The 25634-nt window shown below is 35.7% G+C and overlaps 1 protein-coding gene across 2 annotated transcripts in view; it reads left to right on the top strand.

Moving 5' to 3' along the window:
* ADCY8 (adenylate cyclase 8) overlaps window positions 1-25634 on the top strand; it is a 397409-nt gene that overhangs the window by 305141 nt on the left and 66634 nt on the right. For both annotated transcript variants that reach the window (XM_074202342.1, XM_074202341.1), the window contains one exon: window positions 11110-11268. In XM_074202342.1, coding sequence (XP_074058443.1) covers window positions 11110-11268 — 159 coding nt within the window. The remainder of the gene's footprint in view (window positions 1-11109; window positions 11269-25634) is intronic.

The raw sequence follows: 25634 nt of genomic DNA, 5'->3' as shown, positions 1-25634 counted from the left end.
ATTACACAATTCTGTCTTTGATAACCTGTCCTGTTCTTTGATAGCCTGGATAAGGTTATTTTTATAGGGGTCTGCTTATCTTCTGTGAACATTTACAACATCCTCAAGAAAGGGACAGTTTTACAGTATTTCTAGAGACAGAGCAGAGTGTCACTTTCCCAAGATCCTAACAAGTCTTCACCCAGCAATTTCTTCATCCTTCTCAAAGAGAACAAAGAGATTTGTAGTCTGAAAACCTGGAGAAGAGAGAGCATCCCCAAGAGGATGATTGGTACATAGGTTTGAACTGGATTGGATAAACTTTCATTAAATTCACTTGTATTGGATGAGAGAAATTTACCATGCCTGGGGTTGACCAGGTAGAACTTGATAACTTCAGGAAAAAAAGATTAAAGATATATTGTACAGGATGAGCAAAAACTAACAAATTAAATTATTATTAACTCTTAGATTTAGAAGGGACATTAGAGATCCTTTTGTTGAAACCTTACCTGAACCATTTAGTCCTTTTCTGTTGTTCTGATTCATATCTGGCCATTGAACCCAAATGGCTCCTGAAGAGAAAAATGTGGCTGCTAACTTTGCACAGCACTCCCTCTCTCAAATCCAATTCATGAACATGACATGACATCACCTCCATAATGTCATGGTCTTCTTTCAAAACAAAGGACAAATAACAACAGCAATACCATCAACCTGAACAATGAATCTACAGTATCCCAGCCCAATTATATAACCTCTGTCTAAACACTCCAAGTACAGGCAACCTAGTGACTCTTGAAGCGTGCCCTGTCATTTTTGCTGACATTGACCCTAGCTCTACCTTCTGGGATCAAGTAGGATCAGAGGAGTCCTGTTTCTGATTTTTCAGAGAAAAGATGTTTTACCTCCTTCCAAATCCTTCATGAAACAGAATAAATGCAATTTGTTAAGCTGACCAGCTATGTTAATAAGCCTTATTTGGGAGTACATGTACACTTAGTTATTCCTAAGAACAATTGGAAAAACATTATAAACGCATGCAATTGATGAAAACATTTGCTTACCTTACATATAACCTAATGAACATGTGAAAGAATCTTTTTGTTAGTTTTTTTTTGCAAGACAATGGGGTTAAGTGGCTTGCCCAAGGCCACATAGCTAGGTAATTATTATATGTCTGAGGCCGGATTTGAACCCAGGTACTCCTGACTCCAGGGCCAGTGCTCTATCCACTACGCCACCTAGCCACCCTATGTGAAAGAATCTTGATCTTATAAATGTTGACGGTGGGGAGAGGGAGATGTCTAATAAAAATAATATCAAGTATTCATATAATACTTTAAAGTTTGCAAAATGCTTTGAAAATATTATCTCATTCATCCTCTCAACCATGGGAAGTAGATTGCATCATTATCCCTATTTTATAGATCAGGAAATTAAGGTAGATAGAGGTGAAATAACTTTCTCTTGGTCATACAACTAGTAAGATTCTGTTGTTGTATTTGAACACTGATCTTCCTGTTTCCAGGTCCAATGCTCTATCCACTGTCCCATTGTGTTGCAAAGCAACTGCTAGCTGCAGCTATAATTTAGTTTTGCTTCAGATAAATGAAGAAATGACCCTGGGTCTCAGATAATAAGTTTTTTTAAAAAGTCTCAATAAAATTGCAAGTCACATTAAGATCACAAGTCACAATATGATCATTTTATCACAATCACTTGCCATTACCTGTCACAATCAGATTATTTTGACACAATTAGCCATTACCTGGGGAGTCACAGGAACAGCCCTCCAGAGTCTTGCAGTGAAAATGTCCTATGCTATTCATCCATACCTCAGGGTAGACTCCAAAGAATGGCTCCTGGGTCTCCAACTTAAAACAACCTCCAAACAAAGAAGACTCTGATCTACTGATCCCAGGAACTGGATATTCAGAAAATATCTCAAGGGAGTGTTTATACTTAGGGAGAATCTTCAGTTCTCCCCAAACCTAATCATTTCCCATTCTGCTTATGTACTCAGGCTAGGGCTTATCTTGTTAGTTTCAGGTGTGAGGACAGTAAGATTTTTTTTACATTCCCAAGACATCCACCTAGCATGATACTCCTCAATAAATCTCAAAAATAAAAATTTAACTTTTTCTTAAACTTCTCCAGTGATGAGGGAACCAATAGATCTTGAGGAAATTAATTCTTTTGTCTAATCAATCAATTACTTTTCAAGTTCTAGGCATTGTATTAAATCATTTGAAGTAAAAAGAACAAAGAGAAATAGTCCTTTCACTTTAGGAGTTTTTATTTTAACTTGGGAAGCAATAGATACATACATAGCTAGATACATAGATACATACACACAGAGACAGACAAAAGAATGGATGAAGTAAGTCAAGATACTCACCCTCCTCTTTTATCCACTAGTCAAGAAAGAGTTAGAACTGGGCTTAGCTATTCAGCAACCTGACCACTAATTTTAAGACTTAAGGCTTTTATTATCCTTTGGCTCATTAAACTCCCCAATCCCAGCATAGCACATTAAAGCTAAGATTTTAGTTCATATTTAATATCTCACCCAAAAAGGGGAATAGAAAAGCACTTATTATAAAATGCTGTTGCTGTTTGTTCTTTGTTCTCGAAGATCACAACATGAAAGAGTTAATACTATGACATGCATGAGAATTGAATTTAAGTGAGGTGTGCATGTAAAGTCACCACCCTCACTTTCTACTAAAATTATCTGGGTCCAGCCATTAGATATGAAATAGGATGACTGCAAATGACCCTAGATTCAAGGCAATCAGGGTTAAGTGACTTGCACAAGGTCACAAAGCCAGTAAGTGTGAAGTGTCTGAGGCCAGATTTGAACTTAGGTCCTCCTAATTCCATTGTACGACCTAGCTACCCTCAGGTATGGGACAGGTTTTTAATCCTTACACACAAAAGAAATGTTTAACACAATACTTGAAATTATCCAATTCTGAAACATTTTACATGACTACTGATTAAGCATTTTACATTTTCCCTTAACTCAATATTAGCCCCTTCAAATTCTATGTCTTCTGACAAATCAGATCTGGATGAGGATGCTCTTCCAACCCATGATAATCTTCTCCAAGAGTGCAAGAGTAGGTGCCAAAGATTCTTCCAAACTGAAGTCAGTAACAATTGAGGAACCAGAGTATTCAAGTTTCTCAAATTCACAATAGTAGCTTTTGAGCTTGGATACATCTATCTCAGGAATAATATTTGTTCATCTAAGGTGAAGAAGAAAGGAAGAGGTATCCCCAAGCCCTAGATGAGCCTCACTTCGATAGGTCATGGACTTTAGTTGCCATGGGCTCAAATAGCAGGCCAAGTTAAGTTGGGCAAGCTGTACTTTCTTGACCTTCACATGTGAACTCTGTACCACATGGAAAGTCCAAAGAAAAACAGTCAAGGATAGATCTCTTCCCTTTTTTAAAAGTCCAGTGAGCAACTCTTCCTGCTCAGTGATCAATAAGGGTATTGCCTTATCTCAAAGTGCCCAGTTTCCTCTGCACAATTCATATTGCTTAACAGAAGCAACCAAAAGTCTCATCTGCCATCAGCCAAACACTGAGCCAGTATATGTGATTATTTAGAATCCAGAATAGGGCACATGCTCTATTCATATATTTCTCCCTTTCTCTCTCTTCATATACATACACACAGATATATGTCAATATATACATATATATATATATATATATATATATCTGTGTGTATACATAAAGAGATATAAACATATTTGCTATATATCTCTATATAAAATATTTAAATGTAATTTATATATAAACATGTATCATATGTTTATACACATTTTACATTTTTATATATATAGCTATACCAATGTTGTATGTATATATATATATATGTATATATATATAACTATATATAGATAGAAGGGTCTAGATAGGATTGTCTCTCTCTCTCTCTCTCTCTCTCTCTCTCTCTCTCCATATATATACATACATATGTATTTATGTCTATGTATACCTGTAAATATGTTATGTTGTGTGGTATTTCTGTCTCTATGACACATACAAAACAAAGACAGGTTTGGGGGGGTACTAGCATTGGATTCATGGGAGGAAAGGTTTCCTGTAAAAGATAGCAATTGAGCTGATCTTTGGATAAAATTCAGTATTATTAGATGCAGAATTAAGTAGGGAAATGCCTTCTAGGCAGTTAAAATCAGGTGATAGATATTGGCAAATAGCAAAAAAATACCATTTATGCATTATATGCCTTTTATAATATTCCAGGAACAAATTCACCTTTTTGAATATGAAGATTAAAGCAAATTTTGAGAAATTTAAATTTTCATTTAAATTAACCATGAAGACAGTAACTAAAAATAATGATCTTAGCACAAAGTACTAACCTCTATTGAATTTCCCAAATTATGTTGGAGATTCTCCATTCACATCCACTCATTCCAAAGCATCAGAATTGTGACTATATCCTTGAGGACAAGAATCATGTCTTCCACAACCCTATGTCATCTCTTCAAGCACAGAGCAGGGAACATTGAACATCACATCCCTCAATGTGACTGCTTTCAAAAATATAGATCAAAAAAACAGACTAGTTTTTGGTCTGACAACTAGGGAAGAACACATATAATCCTAGGTTATCTATACAGATTACAAGAAAATTATGAGAGTACAAATGTCACTATCCCCCTTTTATACAGGGGGAAAACCAAGACTTTATGTTATTTAACCCATGGCTAATAATTGGCATAATGTATGCCTAACCCATGTCCTTTCACTCAAAATCAGTTCAACAACCAATGTTTCTACCCACCATACCATCCCTGCCCTTTCCATGGAACCCTTGGTATAATGAGGAGAAAAAAAGTTAACCTATAGGTCAGAATATGTTAAAGAAGATTCATTCAGCCAAATTCTGCTTTCATTTTTCAATTACCTTACTGTGCTAGGCAGTAGGAAGACAAGAATAAAAGTCCATGCCCTCAAGAAGCTTATATTCTATCAAATGATTGAAGCAATGTCAAGGATAAAGGCTATTAATTTGTACATTTTAGATGTTTTTTTTCCTTAGATGAAGATAGTGAGAGCCAGAGAGGCTCAATCATTTGCCCAAGGTCAAATGTCTGTTATTTGTAGAGCAGAGGCTGCAATCTTTTGGCAGTTCAACTCTTCTCTGTCTTAAACAAGTACTTCCTCTGAAGAAATGCATCATACTCATTGTCATCTAACTACAGCTTTTGCCAAGTTATTATTCATTATATTCCCATCCAGTACAGTCTGCCCACTCCTATGCTTGTTACCTGGTACCTTTCTTTTCTCTTTGTGATTCAGATGTCTCTCTATTTTTATTAAAGTGTTTAATAATAACCATTGATCCCTCTTACGCAGAATCTTCGACTGTGAGCATATGTAATTAGAAATCTGCCAAGTCACCAACGCAGTTATGTAACTCAATAATTGGGAAATTTCATCTAGTATCTATGTGAAAGTGATATGCTAAACACTCCCACTTCCAAGGCAGGTGAAGGAAAGATGGGACTAGGAAGTAGCACAATTTGGGTGCATTTTCAGTCTCACAGATGACTCAGAAGTCTTAGGGATGAGTGTGCTTGAGGGGTCAGGGATTGCTCAGGTAAAGTAATCATACTCTGCCCCAGCTTTACCATTTACCATGAAAGGAGAAGACATTGTCATGCAGCCCCATGGAATGTGACAGGGACTAAGGCATTTCCAAATCTCCAAAAGGAAGGCATAGGAGTAGGAAGATTTCATATAATATGGTATATAATGTCATTTTATGACCTCTTTCTAATATCACTGATATTTACAGGGGATAAGGAGGACATGAGGCTTTCAATCTGAAACTCTTATTTTAGCCCTGCTTTCCTTTCTAACTTTTGAACTTTCTCTTTGCATCTCTGTTTCTGTTTCCCTTTCTTTGGATCTCTGTCTCTGTCTCTGTCTGACTGTCTGTCTCTCTCTCTCTCACACACACACACACATACACATACATGCACACAAACACACATACACACATGATATTCCCCTGATTCCTTCTACCTAGATAAATAATATTGAATTGACCAAAAAAGAGCATCCAGAGGACATGATAGAAATCTTAGAGAACTAGCTAGGCTTCTGCAAACTTCTGGCTTGACCCACGAGTCTGAGAACTGCCTGACACATTGTCTTTTTGAAAATATAACTCTCATTTATCTAGGATTTTAGTATGAGTGCCTCTATTTTTAAGAAAACAAAACTAAACTTCAGAGATGAATTCCAGAGTTTAGAGCTCCTCTATATCTAGGATTCTTAACCTGGAGTTCACAGATCACCCATCAATGGAAAAGGGAATCTGTGAATCAGGATGGGGAAAAGTACATCCATATTTTGATTAACTTCTAAATAAATTTAACATTTTCAGTAATTATTTAAAAAGGTTATTCTGAGAAGGAGTTCAAGCAACAAGTTCAAACATCCCTACTGCTTTCATTTCACTGATTTGAAAATTGAGTTCCTGAGATGATGATTTCTCAAAGATCTCATACATCAAATATCAGAGATAAGATTAGAACTCAGTCTAATTCTTCTGACTCTTAAGTACAGAGCTGTCTTCTGTGCTGTCTCAACTCCCTAATCTTCACAAAATTTTGAAACATTGGACTTATTTTGTTTTTCCCTGACAGTGGAAAATGATAGCAAATTTCAATATCAAAAATTTACATTTTTCTTAATAGCATGAAGTAGAATCTTTACAATCTACCAGAAAGTATCCTAGAACATTTAACTTCTAGTGCCTAGTGCCATGTCATTGTTAGCCTGTATTATAACTCATTTATAGTATGTATCTCTTTATTTATATGCTTTAATATAAATTATATTTTGCCTCCTGAGTTTTCAAAAAATATATATTTTTGACTTAGAATTTATTTGAGGAAAACAGTCCAAACCTGGAATCCAAGGATCATAGATCTTAAGTGTAAGGGAATCTCAGACACAGTCCAGTCAACCTCTGTATTTTATAATTGAGGAAATTGAGACCTAGCCGGGTAAAGTAATTTTCCTAATATCAATCGCCCAAGCAGAGACTGGAACTCAAGTTCTCAACCTTCAGGTCCAATGCTCTTTCCAGTACAGCATCTCTGTCTATACAACTTGTCCCTATTTTTCCAATTAGACAGTTTGGATTAGGAAGCATTATGCATTTTCTTTCTCTGATGGCACAAGAGCTGAACATGAATTTATTTTACTTTGTTTAAGCCACATGTCCTTATACTAGGAGGCCATTTCTATGGTACCCTAGGTCAAAAGTTTTTTTTTTTTTACTTTAAAAACAATATAAAAAGAAGTATATGAAAAATTTTCCATATATTTAATAAACCACTTCACACCTATTAGAAAGATGACAGAATAAAGGAAAATGGAAAATAATGGAAGTGTTCCCATTTTAGGTGATTCTGTGAATTTGTCCAGCCAAAAGTCACTAAATTCACACTCCCTTTGAACCATCAATGCCCCCACCAGACCCATTCCCCACAGTGCTCAAAGAATGAGGTAATATATACAATATATACAAAATATTTTAACAGTACTTTTTATTGTAACAAAGAATTTGAATCTAAGGAGGTACCCGACAATTAAGGTATGTTTGTACAAATTATGGTCTATCAATAAATTAGAATATTATTGTTTTGTAAGAAATGATGACTGGGACAGTTTCAGAGAAACTATTATATGATCCGATGAATAAATTGAGCAGAGAAGAACAATTTATTCAATAACAACAACATTATAAAGAGAAACAACTTAAAAGATTTGATAAATCTGATCAAAGCAATGATTATTGCTCTAAAAGACTTATGAGGAAACATGCCACCCACTTCTTAAAAAAACAGTTTTGAATGAAGCAAAAGTATGATTTTGTTGCTTAGCTGATTTTTTAAACAAGAATTGTGTTTTTCTTTTATTTTAACTTGGTGAGGTGGAGGTTTAGGGTAGAGAAGGGAGCTAAAAAAAGAAAAGGAGAAAAGAAAAAAGGTAAATGAAACATTTTTTTAAAATGAATGGATCAGGCAATTCAGAAGAAAATAAAGACAAGAACGATAGCTTTGAAAGCTTGTAACATTTTGACAGTTGTAAAATCCATTATGTACTTTTTTTAAAAAAAGCAACCTATAAGTAATATAAATTTTTATTTTTACATGTAAACTTTATTTTATGTTTTCTTTTGCCTATGGAATTTTTTTATATTTGTTAATAAAAAATAACATTTTAAATGATGAAAATGATAGAAGCATAAATTCATAGAATTTCACAAATAAAAGGGATTCAAGTGATTACTTAACCTAATTCAAATTTGCAAAAGAAAATTTTTTATGTGAAATACTTGGTTCCATTTCCTTTTTTTATTCAGTTCTACATATATATATATGTATATATATATATATGTATATATATATATGCATAGAATCTCAAAGCTCATTTAGACTAACCTATACTTAAGAAGGATTCTTTTGCACATTGACTGAAAGTTGGAAATGGCTACATGGTACAGTGAGTACAAGCACTAGACCTTGAGTCAGGAAGAGCTGAGTTTAAATACAGTTTTAGACACTAGTTCTATGACATTCAGTAAGTCACTTAACCTCTGCTAACCTCACTTAAATGAAGATCATAATAGTCCCTACCTCCAAGGGTTGTAGAGAGGATCAAGTGAATTAATATTCATAAAACCATTAGCACAGTGTCATTTGTTGTTGTTTAGTCAATTAGGTCACTCTTTGTGACACCATTTGGTGTTTCCCAGAAAATATAGTGGAGTCGTTTGCCATTTCCTATGTCATACAAGTAATAAGTATCTGAGTCCACATTTGAACTCAGGTCCTTCTGACTCCAGGTCCAGGGATCTATCCACTGCACAACCTACTGTCCCTGCCTGGTGCTTAAGAAATGATTGTTTCCTTCCTTTCAGTGTAGCCCAGTCTTTTAGTCTTTTCTTGGAGACCTGTAGTGAGAGATAATTCATTTGCTCCTAAAGTAACCCAACACACTTTTGAATAATAATACAATAGTTGTAAAGAATTATATAAATTGTAAGTTTGTAAAGTTGTAAAGAATTATATAAAGCAAAAATTTTCTTTGTTTCAATTTAGGCCCATTTTGCCTAGATTTGCCTTCTGGGCCACACAATAAAAATCCAAACCCTCTTCTACAAATCTGACCTTCTAAGAATTGAAAAGTTAACAAGGTAGCTGACTTGACAATATTAATTCAATAATATTTGTTAATTGCAAACATGAAGCCTCCAAAAACATTAGTCCCTGCCTTCTAGGAAATTATGTTTGACCAAAGAAACAATATTTGCCCAGACAGATAAATACAAAATAAATAAGAAATAAACAAAAATTAATTTCTGTGGTGTTAGAGCCCTAGCAATCCCAGAGATTGGGAAAGGTCCTATCTTACTTTTAAAAGTTTTTATTGAAACAATAGACAATATATTTTGATTTACCATTTTACTGAGAGCTCTGTGGTAGCTCTGCTTCATTTACTAAACCATTTAATAAACTCTCAGATTTACTGCATAAAATTGCATTGCGGGGGCATTTTGGACAGCACTGGTCTAGTAGATGAGGTGGAATTAGAGTTAAGCATGGAAGGAGGCTGGAAATTCCTGGTGGCAGAAATGAGGAAGGAGTGCATTGCAGGCAAAAAGGACAATAACCTGAACAAAGACATGGAGGAGAATACAGAATGTCTCATAGAAGGAACTTCAAATTGACCAATCTGACTGGAACACAGACTTGATAGAGGGGCAGGCGGTGGGGGAAGGGTACTGGACTTAGACCTTTAAAAAGAACAGTTCAAGCTAGATTTCTAAAGGTTTTAAATACCAACCAGATATGTTTCCATTTATCCTTGAATATGAACAGGGATTCAGGAGGAGGGATAGAGGTAAGGGATAGGGATCCCTATCTAGGAAATTGCTGAATATTCTTGTGCAAGAATAATGTAATCAGACCTATGCTTTGGACATCTCAATTTGGCCTTTATGGAGAATTAAAAAGAAGGGAGGAATGAGAAGCAAAACACAAACAAGGAAGTTGTTACAATAGCCTGGGCAAGAAGTGATGCAGTTCAGGATTATGAGAATAGGGAGAAAGATATTAAAAAACAACATTGTGCAGATAGAAACAGTAAGACTTAATGAGAGTTAAGCAAGTTAAAAAAACGATTAGCCTTAACAATGAATCTTGACCACTGAATTTAATTGTGATGCCCTTGATGGGAATAAAAAAATTAAGAAAGAGGGGTGAGTTTGAATGAGTGAGTAAATGAAAAGGTATTTAAAATAATTTATTTTATTCTGAACTTCAGAAATAAAACAAGCAACATAGTAGAATAGGAAAAAAGATTGCACATGAAACTGAAACTTTTTATACATAATTTGCTATTCCTTTTAAATATATAATAAAAGTATCATGTAACTTTCTTTTTTTGTTTTTCCTTTTTTCCTTCCTTCTCATTTAGGTGCTAGATATGGAAACTATTAGAAACAAATATACATATATATATATATATGTGTGTGTGTGTGTGTGTATATATATATGTATAAAATCATTCTATACATACTTTTATCAGTCCTTCTCTAGATACATTTCTATGAGAATTTAGAACACAGAATTAGATCTAATAACTAAAAGTTACAGGAAATATATTTCACTTCATCATAAGCATAACTTTCTAGAAATTAGAATTTTCAAAAAATGGAATGGGCTGTCTTAGAAGCCCTAAAACATCCTCCATCCCTGGCCATGATTTGTTAGGAATGTTGTAAGAGCAATTTGTACATTGGGTTGGACTAAATGCCATCGGGGAGATTCACTGATCCTTTCTATATTCTATTATAACATTGGGAAAAAATCTTAAAAGATAACCTACTCCATGCCCCTGCTGCTGAGAAAATGGTAACCAAATTGAATACATGTAAATCACATTACTAATGGTTTAAAAAAATCCAGAGAAACTCTCTTTCATAGGTTTAACTTCAGTGCCTAAAAGTTTTCTGTGTTTGTTTCTCTCTGTCTCTCTTCCCTCTCTCTCTTAACCACCACAGCTGGAATACACAGCTCGTCTGGACTTCCTCTGGCGTGTTCAGGCCAAAGAAGAGATCAATGAGATGAAAGAACTGAGGGAGCACAATGAGAACATGCTTCGTAACATTCTGCCAAGTCACGTCGCTCGACATTTCTTAGAGAAGGATCGAGATAATGAAGTGAGTGTTTCCACATCTGGGAGGGATGTTTGTAAAGCTCAGCCTATACTTGTGTATTAATATCAAGAAAATTAACATTGGTTTAAAAGAAAATAGAACATGGGCAGGTAGAATCATTCCTGTCTCATAACATTTAACCATTCAAGAATTATCTCTATTCTATAAAATGTAAGTTTCTTCAGGGCTGGAATTTTGGGGGTTTTTTTCAGTTGCTAGACTGTTGACCTTGAGGTCAGCAAGATCTGAATTAATCCTCAATCACTAACTAGCCATTCGACCTGTAACAAGTTACTTAGGTTCTAGGCCACAGTTTCCTCACCTGTAAATTGGGAATAATAATACTGATAACAACAATGACAATACTAATCACTTGATTGTTATGATTGTTGTAAGGCTAGAATGATATAATATGTGTAAATCTTATAGCACTGACCAAATCTTATTATTGTCGCTGTTGTTATTACCTTGGCCCCGACTGTCAGTCCTGTTACATTCATCTCATCCCTCCCAGATTCTTCCATATTGTTGAAGGGGTTGAGGGATATAGATGCTGGAACCCCAGTGAAGCTATTCTTTCAAGTACAGGAAGGTCCTCTGTACCTCAACAGAATTTAACCATTAAAAGTCAGATTAGCTTTTACAAAGAAATATATATATATATATATATATATATATATATATATATATACTTTAAAACTCATAATAATAAAATATATATCAATAGGTTAGCTCAGTTCCCATAGAGCAATCCCAAATCCAAGTCCAAAACCCATGCTGGGCTAGAGTCCCAGGCCCCTGGCTTCTCAGGACTTCTCTTGAGGATAAATGCATTATCCCACCTGCAATTTGAGCTTTAAGGATCACAGTGGTGCAAGCTCCTAGGTCACTGGGAAATTTGCTGCATGAGCTGAACCTGAGGGTGAAACAAACCCTCAAAATATAAAAACCTCAGGCCCATTTATTTGAGCCTGGGAAGAAGATTAATGATATTTGAAAACCATGTCAGGGAGGTGATGCCATGACAAGCACATGAATTGGATTTGGGGGGGGGTGCTATGCTAAGTCACCAGTCTCACTTTTTCCTCTGGAGACATTTAGGTCTTGTGGCCAGATATGAATCGGAACAAGTGGATGTGAAGCAGACAGGGATAAGTGACTTGCCCAAGGTCACACATTTAGTAAGTGTCAAGTGCCTGAGCCCAGATTCAACCTCCTGTCCTCCTGACTCCAAAGTCAGTGGTCTATCCACTGCATTTCCTAGTTGGGCAGAAGAGAAGTGGGGAAAAAGTGCCACTCTTCCTGGTTCAATTCATCATGCAAATAAGCTAATAAGCTCACCCTTTGGACAGAAGTATGAAAGCAAGGGCAAGAAAGAAAATGATAGCTAAGTCCCACCACTTTTAGTGACAGCCTTTTCTAGGTATATAGTCCATCAAAAAGGGCTACTCCCACCCACGGAGGAATGAACATGGAGAAGAAAGGTGCCTCAATAGCAGGTGAATTGGGCCTGTAGAAAGTATAGCACAAGCTCCCTTAGAATTATTATTATGATTATCCTCAGTACTATTGCCTTGAATGTTATAGGTGCTTAATTTTCTATTTTTTAGTAAATTAGATTTTTTTTCCTATTTTTATTTTGGGAAATGAGGGAAGGATCTGGTATTTTATTAATATAGGCTGTTTTCAGGGAAAGTGAGTGGTCTGTTGACTTACCTAGGGCTTCACAAGATTTAAATTCAGGCCTCTCAAACTTCAAAGCCAAATGTCTATCCCCTACACAATGCTGCCTCTTAAAATAACCTTAATTTAATAAGGTACAATGATATCCAAATAGAAATATGAAAGGATTTCTGGAGATGTCATCTAGATTGAGTCTTGAAATGAGACAAGGGATAAGGAGGGAGGACATTCCAGAGGTCCCAGGGACAGATGACATAATAGAAGTGCACTGGACCTACAATCAGGGAGATCTGAATTCAAATCCAGCCTTAGACACTTACTATGTGAACCTAGGCAAGTCTCTTTACCTCTGTCTTACCTATAAAATGGAGATAATAATAGTACCTAACATGCAGAGTGGTTATAATGAGGAACAAATGAGATAACATTTTTAAGAGCTCTTAAAAATATCTGGTACATGAAAGGCTCCAAGTGAGTTCTTATTCCCTTCCCTTTCCCCCTCTTCAGAGAAGGATGATCTGGGTGAATGTAAAAAGGCAGAAGTTATAGGGCAGATGGAAATATCAATAGTCTGGTTGGCCTGAAACATGGAATATAAAAAGGAGAATTCAATAAAATATCCCTGAAAAGGTAAGGTAGATTCAGATTATAGAGTTTCTTAAATTCCATAGCAAGAAGTTTGTATTTTATACTGTGAACAATCAAAGTTTTGAGCAAAGGAGTGAAATGGACTTGTGAATTTGGAAGATGATCTTGGCAGCTTTATGAAGGATGGATTGGAGCACAGGGAAGTTGGAGACAGGGAGATCCTTTAGAAGGCTATTACAATAATATGAGTGAAGGCAAAAAGAATCATAAACTAGGTGGTGGTTGTAAGAGTCAAGTATTGGAAACAGATGGCAGAGACTTTTTCAAGATAGCTTCTACATGACATCATGTCAGTGCTCAATGGTGAGGATGTTAATCAAATGGGGATAATAATGCATGTTACAACAATAGCATCTCAAAGAGGCATTTTAAGAATCTTTTACTTTCTTTTATTAGATCTCATTCATACTGATTGGGTAAGTTTTTAAGAAAGATTTCTGACAATGATTGAGTTATGGATGAAGAAGTAGAAAAGGGGGGAACTTGATCCTAAAACAATAATTAGTTACGAAATTCAAGAGAGAAATAGTTATTTTTCTCATAGGATTGAGGAAACCTCCATGCAGAGCATGAAGGTAGAATGTCATTTACAGGAAACAGTAAGTTAGTTTGAATGAGAAGATAGAGATCATGGTGGGCAGCCATTTGCAATAGCTTGGAAAGAAAATTGAGAGTTTGATTTTGAAGGAATTTTTAATAAACAAGGGCCTTTATTTTATCCTATAGACAGGTAGAACCAACTTAAACTCCTTGAGCTAGGGTCAGAACTATGCTTTCAAAGCATCATTTTTCTTTTTAGTTTTATTGCTGTCTCTTGTTTTTACATCAAAGTTATTTCTTAATATAACTCTTTCCCATCCTCTACTCCAGTGAACTTTTCCTTGTAACAAATATTTTAAGAAGGAACAAGGAAAAATTGTAACTATTACTACATCTAATAGCATTTGCAGCATTTTGCACCCATACCACAGACTGTTTTCTGCCTGGAAAAGGGGAGAAACACATTATATCCTTTTAGGGACAGAATATTTCGTAGCTATGAAGTAGTGGCAAGAAAAACAATAAGTGGCTACTTTAGTTTATTTGGCCTTAGTGTCATGCTATGAGCTATATTCAGCAAGGATACATTTGCTCAGATAAATCCTATGACTCATCAGAAGTAATAGAGCAACACAGAATGAAGACTTGACCTGGGGTGATGACTATATGTTGTAAAGAGAAAAGGAGGTTTTTGAGATCGACCATGGAGAAAAAATTAACAGGTTCTGGCAACTGATTGGGTGATAGGGGAGAAAGGGGGAAAAAACCTCTAAATCTAAAGGAATGGAAAAATGTCTACCCTCCACAGAAAAGGAAAGTCAGGGAAAGGGCTGAATTTGTATAGAAAAATAAAATTGCATATGCATACATACACACACACATACACACACACATATATGTGTGTGTATGTATCTATATGTATATGTAAAGTCATTTTCAAAATTATGAGATAAATGAACAAGACTGTGCAAGACTTGTTTCATTCACAGCATTTCTTTCTTTTTTCTTTTGATTTTTTTCTGATTAAAACACCAGAAAACAAAGCATTTCTGCATATACAGAAAAAACACAAAAAGAGAATTGTATGAGACTTCAAATCTGAATTTTCTTCTACTTGCTGTTTTAAGTATATAATACTTCTGGATTCTGATTTTCTCTATCCACATTTAAAATGCTTCCATGTCCCCTTTATTTTAATGCTGTAAAATGTGCTGGCTATGGAAATGGCAAACTACTCTAGTATCTGCCTAGATTATCCCAAATGGAATCACAGAGTTGGAAACAACTGAAAAATCCTTTTCTTTCCACTCATAAAACTCTCAAATCAGAACCATTCCATTTTGGGATCTTGGGGTCCTCTGTTTTGTTTGTTTTGTTTTATTTTTTTATCTTTTTTTCAGTATCCTTAGAACACATTAGCATACTACAGAAGATACAGTATTAGAATTGACCTTAGCAAGGCCTGAGTTCACATCCTGTTTCAGTTGCTAGGGAAAATGATAACTCCTAGCAGTCACAACTTCCTCATTATTGGGATAATCACAGCTCCTACTTCAGTGCTCTGAAGATCAAATGAGATAATAGATCCAAAGCATTGTTCTATATAAAGTACTACATGCATGCTAGTTATTTTTGTTGTTCTTCCATAGAAGACTGTAACCACTTTGTATGACCCTCTTAAGATTGCTCAAATGAATTTTATTTGCTAGATTTCTCTTGAATCTTATGCTTTTATTTCAAATTACTACTTGGTATCATCTTTCAGTTGAAAAATGTTTTAATATCCTCAATTTTATTAAATATCCATTCCTCTCCCATAAAATAATAAATAGCTTTTCAAGGTAAAGTATTCTTTATCATAAACATGTCTTTCACTTTGGGGGGTGGATATTGTATCCCAAAATCTCTTCCTAGATCTGCTCCAAGAGCATTTAAAATTTTTTATCTCTTGCTTCATATCTTCTAGATATTCTATTTTATAATAGAAACTTCCAGTTCTTCCTTGGATGATTCTTATTATAGTTCCCGAGTCCCTGAATTATTTCTCTAGATAGTTGCATTCTATTTTTTTTGATGGAGTAGCTCTAAATTTTGTTGAGATATAGGACTTTTCATTTTGAGTTCTTGCAGATGTCCTCTGTTCTGATTTAAAATAGATTTAAGAAGTTTTCATTTGTGCTTTCTTAATAATGTCCTTATTTCTTTTCTTGTCATGGTTTTTTGAAGAGTACAATTAGTCTTAAATTATCTCTCCTTGATCCTTTGTTAAGTCTAACATGCTTGATATCAATTAGCTTACATTTTCTTCTTTTTTAACTTAGATTTTATTCTGATTTTTCATACTATATCCATTTTGTCTATTCTAGTTTCCAATGTGTATTACTTGGGTAAGAGTTATACTTTTTCTTCTAGGCTCTTCATTCTTCCAATTCTTTACTTCAGAACATTTAAAATTGTTTCATCTCTTACATCATTTCTTCTAGATATTCATGTAGTTCTCGCAGAAAATTCTTTTTCTTTTTCCTCTGACTTATTACTTGCTGTTGTTACAAAGTTCCTCTGTTATTCTCAGCATTTTTGGAGGCCGCGGTGCCTCACTGAGATGGAAGAAGCACCATATGCCTGAGGTCAAGGATTCCCATAGTATCATCAGAAGTCCTAGTTCCCATCAAAACAAAGCAAAGGAGTGAAACTGTCCTAGAAAAGGTGGTGAGAAGAGTGTCTTTGCACAACACTCCCCTTACTATAATAAAGATTCTGTGCAAATCATGTTATCCTGTATAGAATAGCATGGTCCTCTTTAAACACAAAGGACTAACTAACAAAGTTACTCTCTCTGTGGAAGATTTTCAATAATTTTTGATATTGGTTATCTTCTTAAATTTTATTTTCTCAACTCTTCAGTTTTAATTCCTGAATTGTGACATTTTGCTAAAACCAGGCTCCATTCAATGTTACACTGCTGGTCCTGCTTAATCTCATCCTATCTACCCTAGGTTCTTTGATTGGTCACCTACATCCAAGAGCTAGCCTCCCATCCAACCCTCCTTCCCCTACTGCTCCCAGATCTTTGCTGTTCAGATGACTGGAACTTCAGGGAAACAGAACAGAACACTAAGGATCTTAGAGTTCCTTCCACCTGAGCTCTCTCACATTGACTGTCATCCTTCTCCAGACTCTATTGAACCTATACTGGTGACACCCAGAGTGGTTGATATTGCTCCCCAAGGGCCCCTGCTATAGGTGGAAAAGGCCTCTGGGACTTTCTCAAAAGAAGTCCTTTCTGCAAGATTGGGCAAAACCGCAAGTGTAGAATATACTTGTGTTCTTGAATGCACTGGAGACTGAGTGCTTCTCTAGTAGCTTTGAATGGCTATAGACTTGTTTGCTTATATAGGCACTACCCCAACCCCCTACCCATTTTTAACTGCCTTTGAACTGCTGGCTGAAAAAAAATAACTTATTGTGATTTCTCATTGGATTTCTTGACCATTATTCAGTCTGACATGAATTTCAGGGTTTTTTTCCTGAGTTAGTTTGGGGGCACTAGCATTCAGGCATTCACCTTAGCTGGAAATAATTATTTCAGAAAAGGACCAGGGCATTAAAAACTTAAAAGGAATATTTGAGATCATCTAGTCCAATACCATTATTTTATAAATGAGAAAGCTGAGACTGACAAAGGGGAAATAACTTATAAAAAACAGATTTAGTGACAGAGACAGGACCAGAAAGAGACAGACAGACAAGACAGACAGAGAGAGAAAGGAGAGAAAAACAGAGAGAAACTCACATATGTGAATGGTATTTTTATCTGAGAAGTGAGGGGACATATGATCTCTAAGTCCTTACCCTCTCTGACATTCTAACTTCCAAGTTCCCTTCAAGTCTAACATTTTATTTTTTTATATTTATTTATATTATATCTTTGAGTTTAAGGATGCAACCCTAAAAATCTGCTTACTTTTAGATGGTAGCTCTCAGGGTTTTGTTTGTTTGATTTCCTTTGTATTCCCAATACAATGGTTGGCATGTGCTAAGGATTTAATGAATGTTTATTGTCTGACTTCCTACAATTTAGTAGGAATGGGAGATCAGCAGTTTGAATGATCAAGATTGCAGAGGAAGTGATCAGTTCTTTTCATTCTAAGAAATGACAACTTTCATTCTCAGTAGGTTGAAGTGGGAGCTGGGGAGAGGTGACCAGAGAGAGTAAATGGAGGCCTGAGGTCAACGCCTTCATTAAATGATCATTTTATGGAATTCTCAAATTGTCAAATGCAGCCATATTCAAATGTGCAATATGAAAAAAATATGTTCCAGACACAATTGCAAATTCTTCTGGAATCACAGGTTTTAGGATATCTCCCCAAAGTTCTACTTTTCTTTTCTGTAATGGTAGTATTGGGCTTCAGACCTACTTAGTTAGTTATTTGACTCTAGTCTTTCACTATGACTTTTCACTGGGTACCCATCACTTCATTCCTGCCCTTTGACTTTCCTAGCATCCTTTAAGTCCCAGATAAAATTTTACCTTCTTCAACCTCCTTAATACTAGGACTTTCCATTTTAATTTACCTCCAAATTATCCTATATCTATCTTGATTATATGTGGTTTTTTTTTTCTCTTGTTCCTTCTCTCTTTCCCCCATTAGATTTTTTTAAGGTTTTTTTTGCAAGGCCAATGGGGTTAAGTGGCTTGCCCAAGGCCACCCAGCTAGGTAATTATTAAGTGTCTGAGGTAGGATTTGAACTCAGGTACTCCTGACTCCAGGACTGGTGCTCTATCCACTGCTCCACCTAGCCGCCCCTTCCCATTAGATTTTGAGTTCCTTTGGTGGCAGGGACCATTTTGTTCTGGTTTAGGTTCTTTCCTTTTGGCTTTGTTTTCTCAATGATTAACATAGTGCCGAACACACTGCTCTTAATAAGGGCTCACTGGCTTCCTTACCATTCATCTTACTCTCAGTACCCAGTAGATTGACTGGACTGGCTGCTACTAAAAGGTCAGAACTGGGAATGGGGAGGGAGGAGAGGGGAATTGCTGTGCCTTATTTGGAATTATTCTCCTCTTCTCTTCATATTTACTAGGTTCTAGAGATTACCATTTTACTCCATCAACATTATCCCTAATGAATTGTCTCTTGGAGTTCTTGTCAAATTAATTTAACAAACATTTAATAAAAACAAAAATAAATATTAATAAAAATTAACATTTTAAATGAGATACAATCTCTGTTTAGATACAATGGAAAGAGTGATGATTTTGAAGTAAGAAGACCTGAGCTTTAACCCAATGTATCAATTCACTTAAATTTAGACTTGGTTTTCTCATTTATAAAATGGGGGGGGGGGATTGGATTAGAGAGCCTGTAAGGTCCACCCAAATCTATGATACAATGAAAACAGACCTGTCAGGAAAGAATAGGACACTTTGCATTAAATAGGACTTTGTATTCACTGATAGTCTTGGGGAGGGGCAAAGTTAGGGGGGGAAAGATGTGTGGCAGCTAGAAGAGAACCCAATATTTCTAGACATGGACCTAACACCAAAAGTATTTTATGGGAGTCTCACACCTTCTCCTGAAAGTCCATTCATTCATTTTCTCTGCCAGGTCTTTCAGTCCTGGTTTCTATCTACCTGTCTGTCTATCTGAATTCTCAGAGGGAATACTTGACAATCACCTTCTCTTTGAATCTGGATCTCCAAAGTTGCTGTGTTTGTGTGTGTGCATACATGTGCATGTGTGTAAGTATATGTGTTAAGACTGGGAAATGGGTAGGATGCATTTCCATGACCAGAAGTCCCTTTACTGAATCCCAACCACAATCATGCCCATTTGTTCAAAGCTTAGCTCTAGCTTCACACTTCCCCTGCTGTTACTGCTATAAATTATTGGATAGAAACCCAAGAAAAATAGGTTAGAAGATTTGTGCTTTCAGTTCTTCAGCATTTGCAGGACTATGCTTATGGCTCTTTGCGTTACAGCAAGGGCATTTTCCACAGGGATTATACCTGGGGTAGATTTATGAATGAAACTGTAGCAATAGCAGCTGGCAGACTTTGGAATAATCCTATGATTTAGAGTTGGCCATCAGGCTCATTCCCTTGCTCTCCAAAAACGATTCGCTAAGCATGTATCCTAATCATCCCCTGGCAGATTTGTTTTCTTCTCTCTTGCTAACATGCTTGGGCTGCCAGAGGCTTTGATGTAGGCTGGGTCAGCCATTTCCTCCAGCTGCTTCCCTCTCATAATATTAGCCTTAAAAACTGCCTGTCTGCCTTGCCATAGAATCAATGCTATAGTTTATGTAACAATTCACTGTGTAATGCTATCATGGGTCCCTGACCTAATTCACACAATCTGAGGTTGCCAAAACTACTTTATTTGCTGTCCTTCCATAAAGGTATCATCATAGAGTGAAAACTCTCTCCTTGGATCCAAGAAGACCTGTCTGTGACTCAAACTAGCTATGTGACCCTAGGCAAGTCATTTAATTTTTCTTTGCCTCAGGAAACTCTCAAGGATTTTGATTTGCAGTGCAATGCCAGTATGCATTGACAGAGGTAGTTTCCTCATCTAAGTCTTCAATAAAAGCACAAGTCCAGCCCCTTTGTTCTAAACTGGCAATGTTTACATCCCACTACAATGAATACAATGAATCCATACCAGCATTTGATCCTCCGTGTGCACAGCACAACCTGTATCTCTTCTTAAATATTCAGGTCTTCCTGGAGTCTACAAGTCTTTGACATCTTTCCTTTTTAACCTTATTAATGATTTTCCAGCTTATTTTTCACCGTTTTCCTAAGCCCATCTTTGTATCTAAATCATTATGTATCAAGCTAATATGGAGGGTCTTATCTGAGAATTTCTCTACCACCTGATCTTTGGCAATAGATGTTAACTCCAAAGCTAAAATAATCTTTGTAATCTTCACTAAAAATGCTTCTCATTAGCCTTACAGTAGGAGATAACTAGATACCCAATAAAATGATGATTCTTGTTGTTGTTGGATAAGCACAAATGCCAACTATATCAATTTCTTCATTTGACTCTCTTGGGAGAATACATGGATCATCTTTCCATTTAGATGTAACATCCCTTTGTCTTCTAGTTCCATTTACACCTAGAACATCAAATTTGCTATGATTCAGTTTTTAAAATAATCTGTTCATTCATTGGGCCTTGAACAAAGATTTCATATCCAAGGTATCTATAGTTAAATCAATGTTTAGAGATGTTTTAAAAGCTGTGATTACTAGCACCCTTTGCTGCCATCAGTGCCGAAGTAGAATGGAGATGAGAGGACTTTTCTGCACTTTTTCTAACCATAGATTGCCATGGTCAAAGAATGTGCCACACAGTGGTCAAGTTATTTAAAATGAATCTCTAGAAGAAATTAGATTGGATCACCAAAAAACAGATACTGCCTTTTTCATTTCCCATTGTATTCAATTCCTTCCCCTTCAGGTAGAATGTTGTAAGACCTCCATTTTGCTAATACAACTTACTAGACCTCATACTTTGCATGTTAGTATGAGGCCTCTTGGGAGGACTTTTGTAGAGGATGCTCTGAATATATAATAATAATGATAGTAATAATATTAATAATGTTAAATGAAATGCAGGAAAAAATAACTTTATTTTCTGAGAAGCAAAATATACTAGAGACTTAAGATCTCATAATTTTCCCAATCTTTAAAATAATTACTAGTCTTCTCATCACAAGCATAGAGTCCCTTGTCTCCCACACTCTTAAATATCTGTTAAGCTTGTAAAGGAATTCAGTTTAGTCACTTTATTATAACTTTATTTTTTTTTAGATTTTTTTGCAAGGCAATGGGGTTAGGTGGCCTGCCTAAGGCTACACAGCTAGGTAATTATTAAGTGTATGAGGCTGGATTTGAACTCAGGTACTCCTGACTCCAGGGCCAGTGATCTATGCACTGCTCCACCTAGCCAGCCCTTGTCACTTTATTACTGAAGGAAAAAGGGGTGGAGAGAACCATAAGTAGCATAAGATTTGGGCTTTGGAATGACGGGACCAATTAGAGGCTTATAGCTTCTCTTATTACACAGGACAATAACTGATCCCAATCTGTGAAGAAAGTGACTATTATCATTTTAAAAAGAGGTAACTAATTCATACCTGGGACCCCATTCCCAAGTGATATCTACCTAAGCTGTTCTTAATTAAACAATGAAGAACAAGTCATAGGCTACATCCTAGGAATTAATGATTGTCTGGCTCACTCTGATTACCCAAGACCAGTGAAAAAACTTAGTCAGCCATTAATCTCCAGGAAATTCCCTTCACCATCAGAGCTTAAAACAAAGATAAAGAAAAAGAAAAAAAATTGAACTGCGTAATTGTATTGTGTGGGCGATGGAACTGAAATTGGCTTGAACAGGATGTTTCCAGAGAACCAGTGCTGTGTCCTCTTTTTGTTTGGACTGTTTGAATCATCTCTCAGTATCATTCCAACAGAGAGAGAGAGAGAGAGAGAGAGAGAGAGAGAGAGTGTGTGTGTTACAGGTAGGGTCAACCTTGTCATCTCACCACATTTTATTCCAGAGGAAATAGAAATATCTCAATATCTCCAAAACATTCCCATCCCTTTAATGCCTAGGATTATTCTGCCAAACCCTTAGGCTTTTGTCTCTGTTTCAATGCAGAAGTCATGCTTCAAACTGTTATTAGTCATTTACACCTCAGTGTGAATGAGGAATCTGAGAAAATGGTTTGAAGGAATCAATAGGGCACTGAACTTGGATTCAGGAAGACCTAGATTTAAAATCATGCCTTCAGATATTGGCTAAAATTGTGACTCTGTACAAGTCACTTACCCTTCCTTGCTCTTTTCTCATCTATAAAATGATGATAATAATACCTACATTCCAGAGTAAGTGAAGGTGAGATAAGATGTTACTTTTGAACTTTAAAGCACTATATAATATTAGCTCTTGCACTATGATACTGTGGGTCAGAGAATTATGCTTATCACAGAAAATAGTTCCCATAGAAAGACTAGGAAAACTGATAACAAACATTGACATCAGAACTCTTCTGAAGAAAGGCAAAAATATTTCCTACTCTCAAGGAGCTCACATATTTTTTTAAATGTTATTTTATTTTTTCAATTACATGAAAATATAGTTTTCAACATTCATCTTTTTGTAAACTTTTTAGTTCCACATTTTTCTGTCTCCTTCCCTTCTCTCCTTTTCCTATAACAGTGAGTAATCCAGTAGGGGGGTATATCATGTACAACCATATTTATCATATTTCCATATCAGTCATGTGAAAGAAGAATCAAAAATAAAGAGAAACAAACATGAGAAAAATTTAAAAAAACATGAAGCAAGTTTTAAAAAGTGAAAATTGTATGTGTTGATCTACATTTAGACTCCATAGTTTTTTTTCTTCTGGATATGGATGGCATTTTCCATCATAAATCTTTTCCAATTGTCCTTGAACTGAACTGCTGAGGGGAACTAAATTCATCAGAGTTAGTCATCACACAATGTTGTTGTTAATATGTACAATGTTTTCCTGGTCTATCTCAATTCATTTAGCATCAGTTTATGCAAATCTTACCAGGGTTTTCTGAAGTCCTTCCACTAATGATTTCTTATGAAACAAAAGTATTCCATTACATTCATATTTCATAATCTGTTCAGTCACTTCCCAATTGATAGACAGTCCTTCATTTTCCAATTCTTTGTCACTACGAAAAAAGAGCTGCTATAAATATTTTGTATATATGACTTTTATCCTTTTTTATGATCTTTTTTGGAACACAGACCTAGTAGAGGTATTACTGGATCAAAGAATATAAGAGCTCACATTCTAATGATTTCACTGAATAAATTGAGAATAATCTCAAAGGGAAGGTACTATCATGGTGGAGAACGGGGGATAGGGTAAAACTAGTTAGATTGAAGACAAGGAGATCAGAAAAGCTTTGAAAGAGGTCAGGAAAATTAGCATTCCACTTATGAGGGACTACCAGTGAAAAAGGAAGAATCAGAAGATAATTGAATGATTAACAGAAAGGAGAATGATGACAGTGATTCATAGAATAAATAGAAGTGAGTAAAGCATAAGATGCTGAATAGGTAGAAAGGGGATAAGTCACTAAGGACTTTAAAAGGTTAACAGAATCTTTATTTATTTGATCTTGGAGGTAACAAGAAACTGTTAAATTGTAGGATTACATGATCAGAGTTGATCTTGAGGAACATTGCATTGGCAGATGAGTTGAAGAAAGACTGGAATTTGAAGAGACTTGAGGAAGAGAGACCAAGATGCAGGCTATTACATTAGTTCATTATTGGTTGATGATGACCTACCTCAGGAGAATGGAGAGAAGGGTATATAAATGAGAGGTGTGAATGTAGAAATGATGAATCTTGACACCAGATTCAATCAGTAAAATATGAATATGAGTGAGAGATAGAGAATAACAAGTTTACAAGCCACTTCAATGTGAAAGGGCTCAGGCAAAAACACTTTGCACACAAAATTGATCCATCTTAATAAACAATTTTTCCTCTTGACAATGTTTATTAATTCTAGGTCCTTCACATTTTATATTCAGTCTTTCAATTGTCTGGTCCTTGCTAGGGTGACTGGTAAATACAGAAATGAGAAAGGCTCTTTCACAAGTCCATATCAGGCTGCTGTTTTGCTGAAGAGGGAAGAGTCCTTCCCAAGCTGGTAGGCTTTGGTTGGTATATGGTTCAGCACAGATGTTAGGGTTCAAGTGTAGCGACTGCTGCAGCTGCATATCCAAGGGTTATGGGAGAAGTAATACAACTTCCTGGAATCAGAAATATCTGAGTTCTAATCTCAACTCAACATTACTAGCTCTGTGACCCTGGGCAAGGCACTTTACTATTTGCCTCAGTTTCTTTGAATATAAAAATGGATAAAATAAAAATAACTACTTTTCAGGGTTGCTATGAGGATAAAATGAAATGATGTTTGTAAAGAACACTTAGCCTAGTGTTTGGCACATAGTAAATATAATATAAATGCTTGTTTATTCCACTTCCTCATAAGTTTTTGAAAAATAGCTGTTCTTGAACAGAGCCTCATATTTTCTGCTTCTAGAACTCATGATCTGTGGGAATTTATTCAAAACTCTTCCTGATTTCTAGATTATAGGAATTAATAGGGATTTATAGATTACAGATTTATAGATAGGATATAGATTTATGGATGCACTTATCACAAGCAAGAGGGACATGTTCTAGGAACTATATCCCCCATAAGACCGAAAATCTTAAAGGTGGAAGGGACCTCAGTGATCATCAATGCTTGCCAAATTTGTTGCTAGACAGTTTGTTTTTCTTCTTGTTCAGTTATGTCCAACTCTTTGAGATACCATTTGATGCTTTCTTAGCAGAGATACTAGAGTTGTTTGCCATTTCTTTCTCCATTCATTTAACAAATGAGAAAACCGAGGCTAATAGTGGCAAAAGATGACT

The sequence above is a fragment of the Macrotis lagotis genome, chromosome X (genome assembly GCF_037893015.1).
Source record: "Macrotis lagotis isolate mMagLag1 chromosome X, bilby.v1.9.chrom.fasta, whole genome shotgun sequence".
Taxonomy (NCBI): domain Eukaryota; kingdom Metazoa; phylum Chordata; class Mammalia; order Peramelemorphia; family Peramelidae; genus Macrotis; species Macrotis lagotis.
The sequence above is the reverse complement of the archived record's forward strand: the minus strand, read 5'-3'. Positions and strand labels throughout refer to the sequence as shown.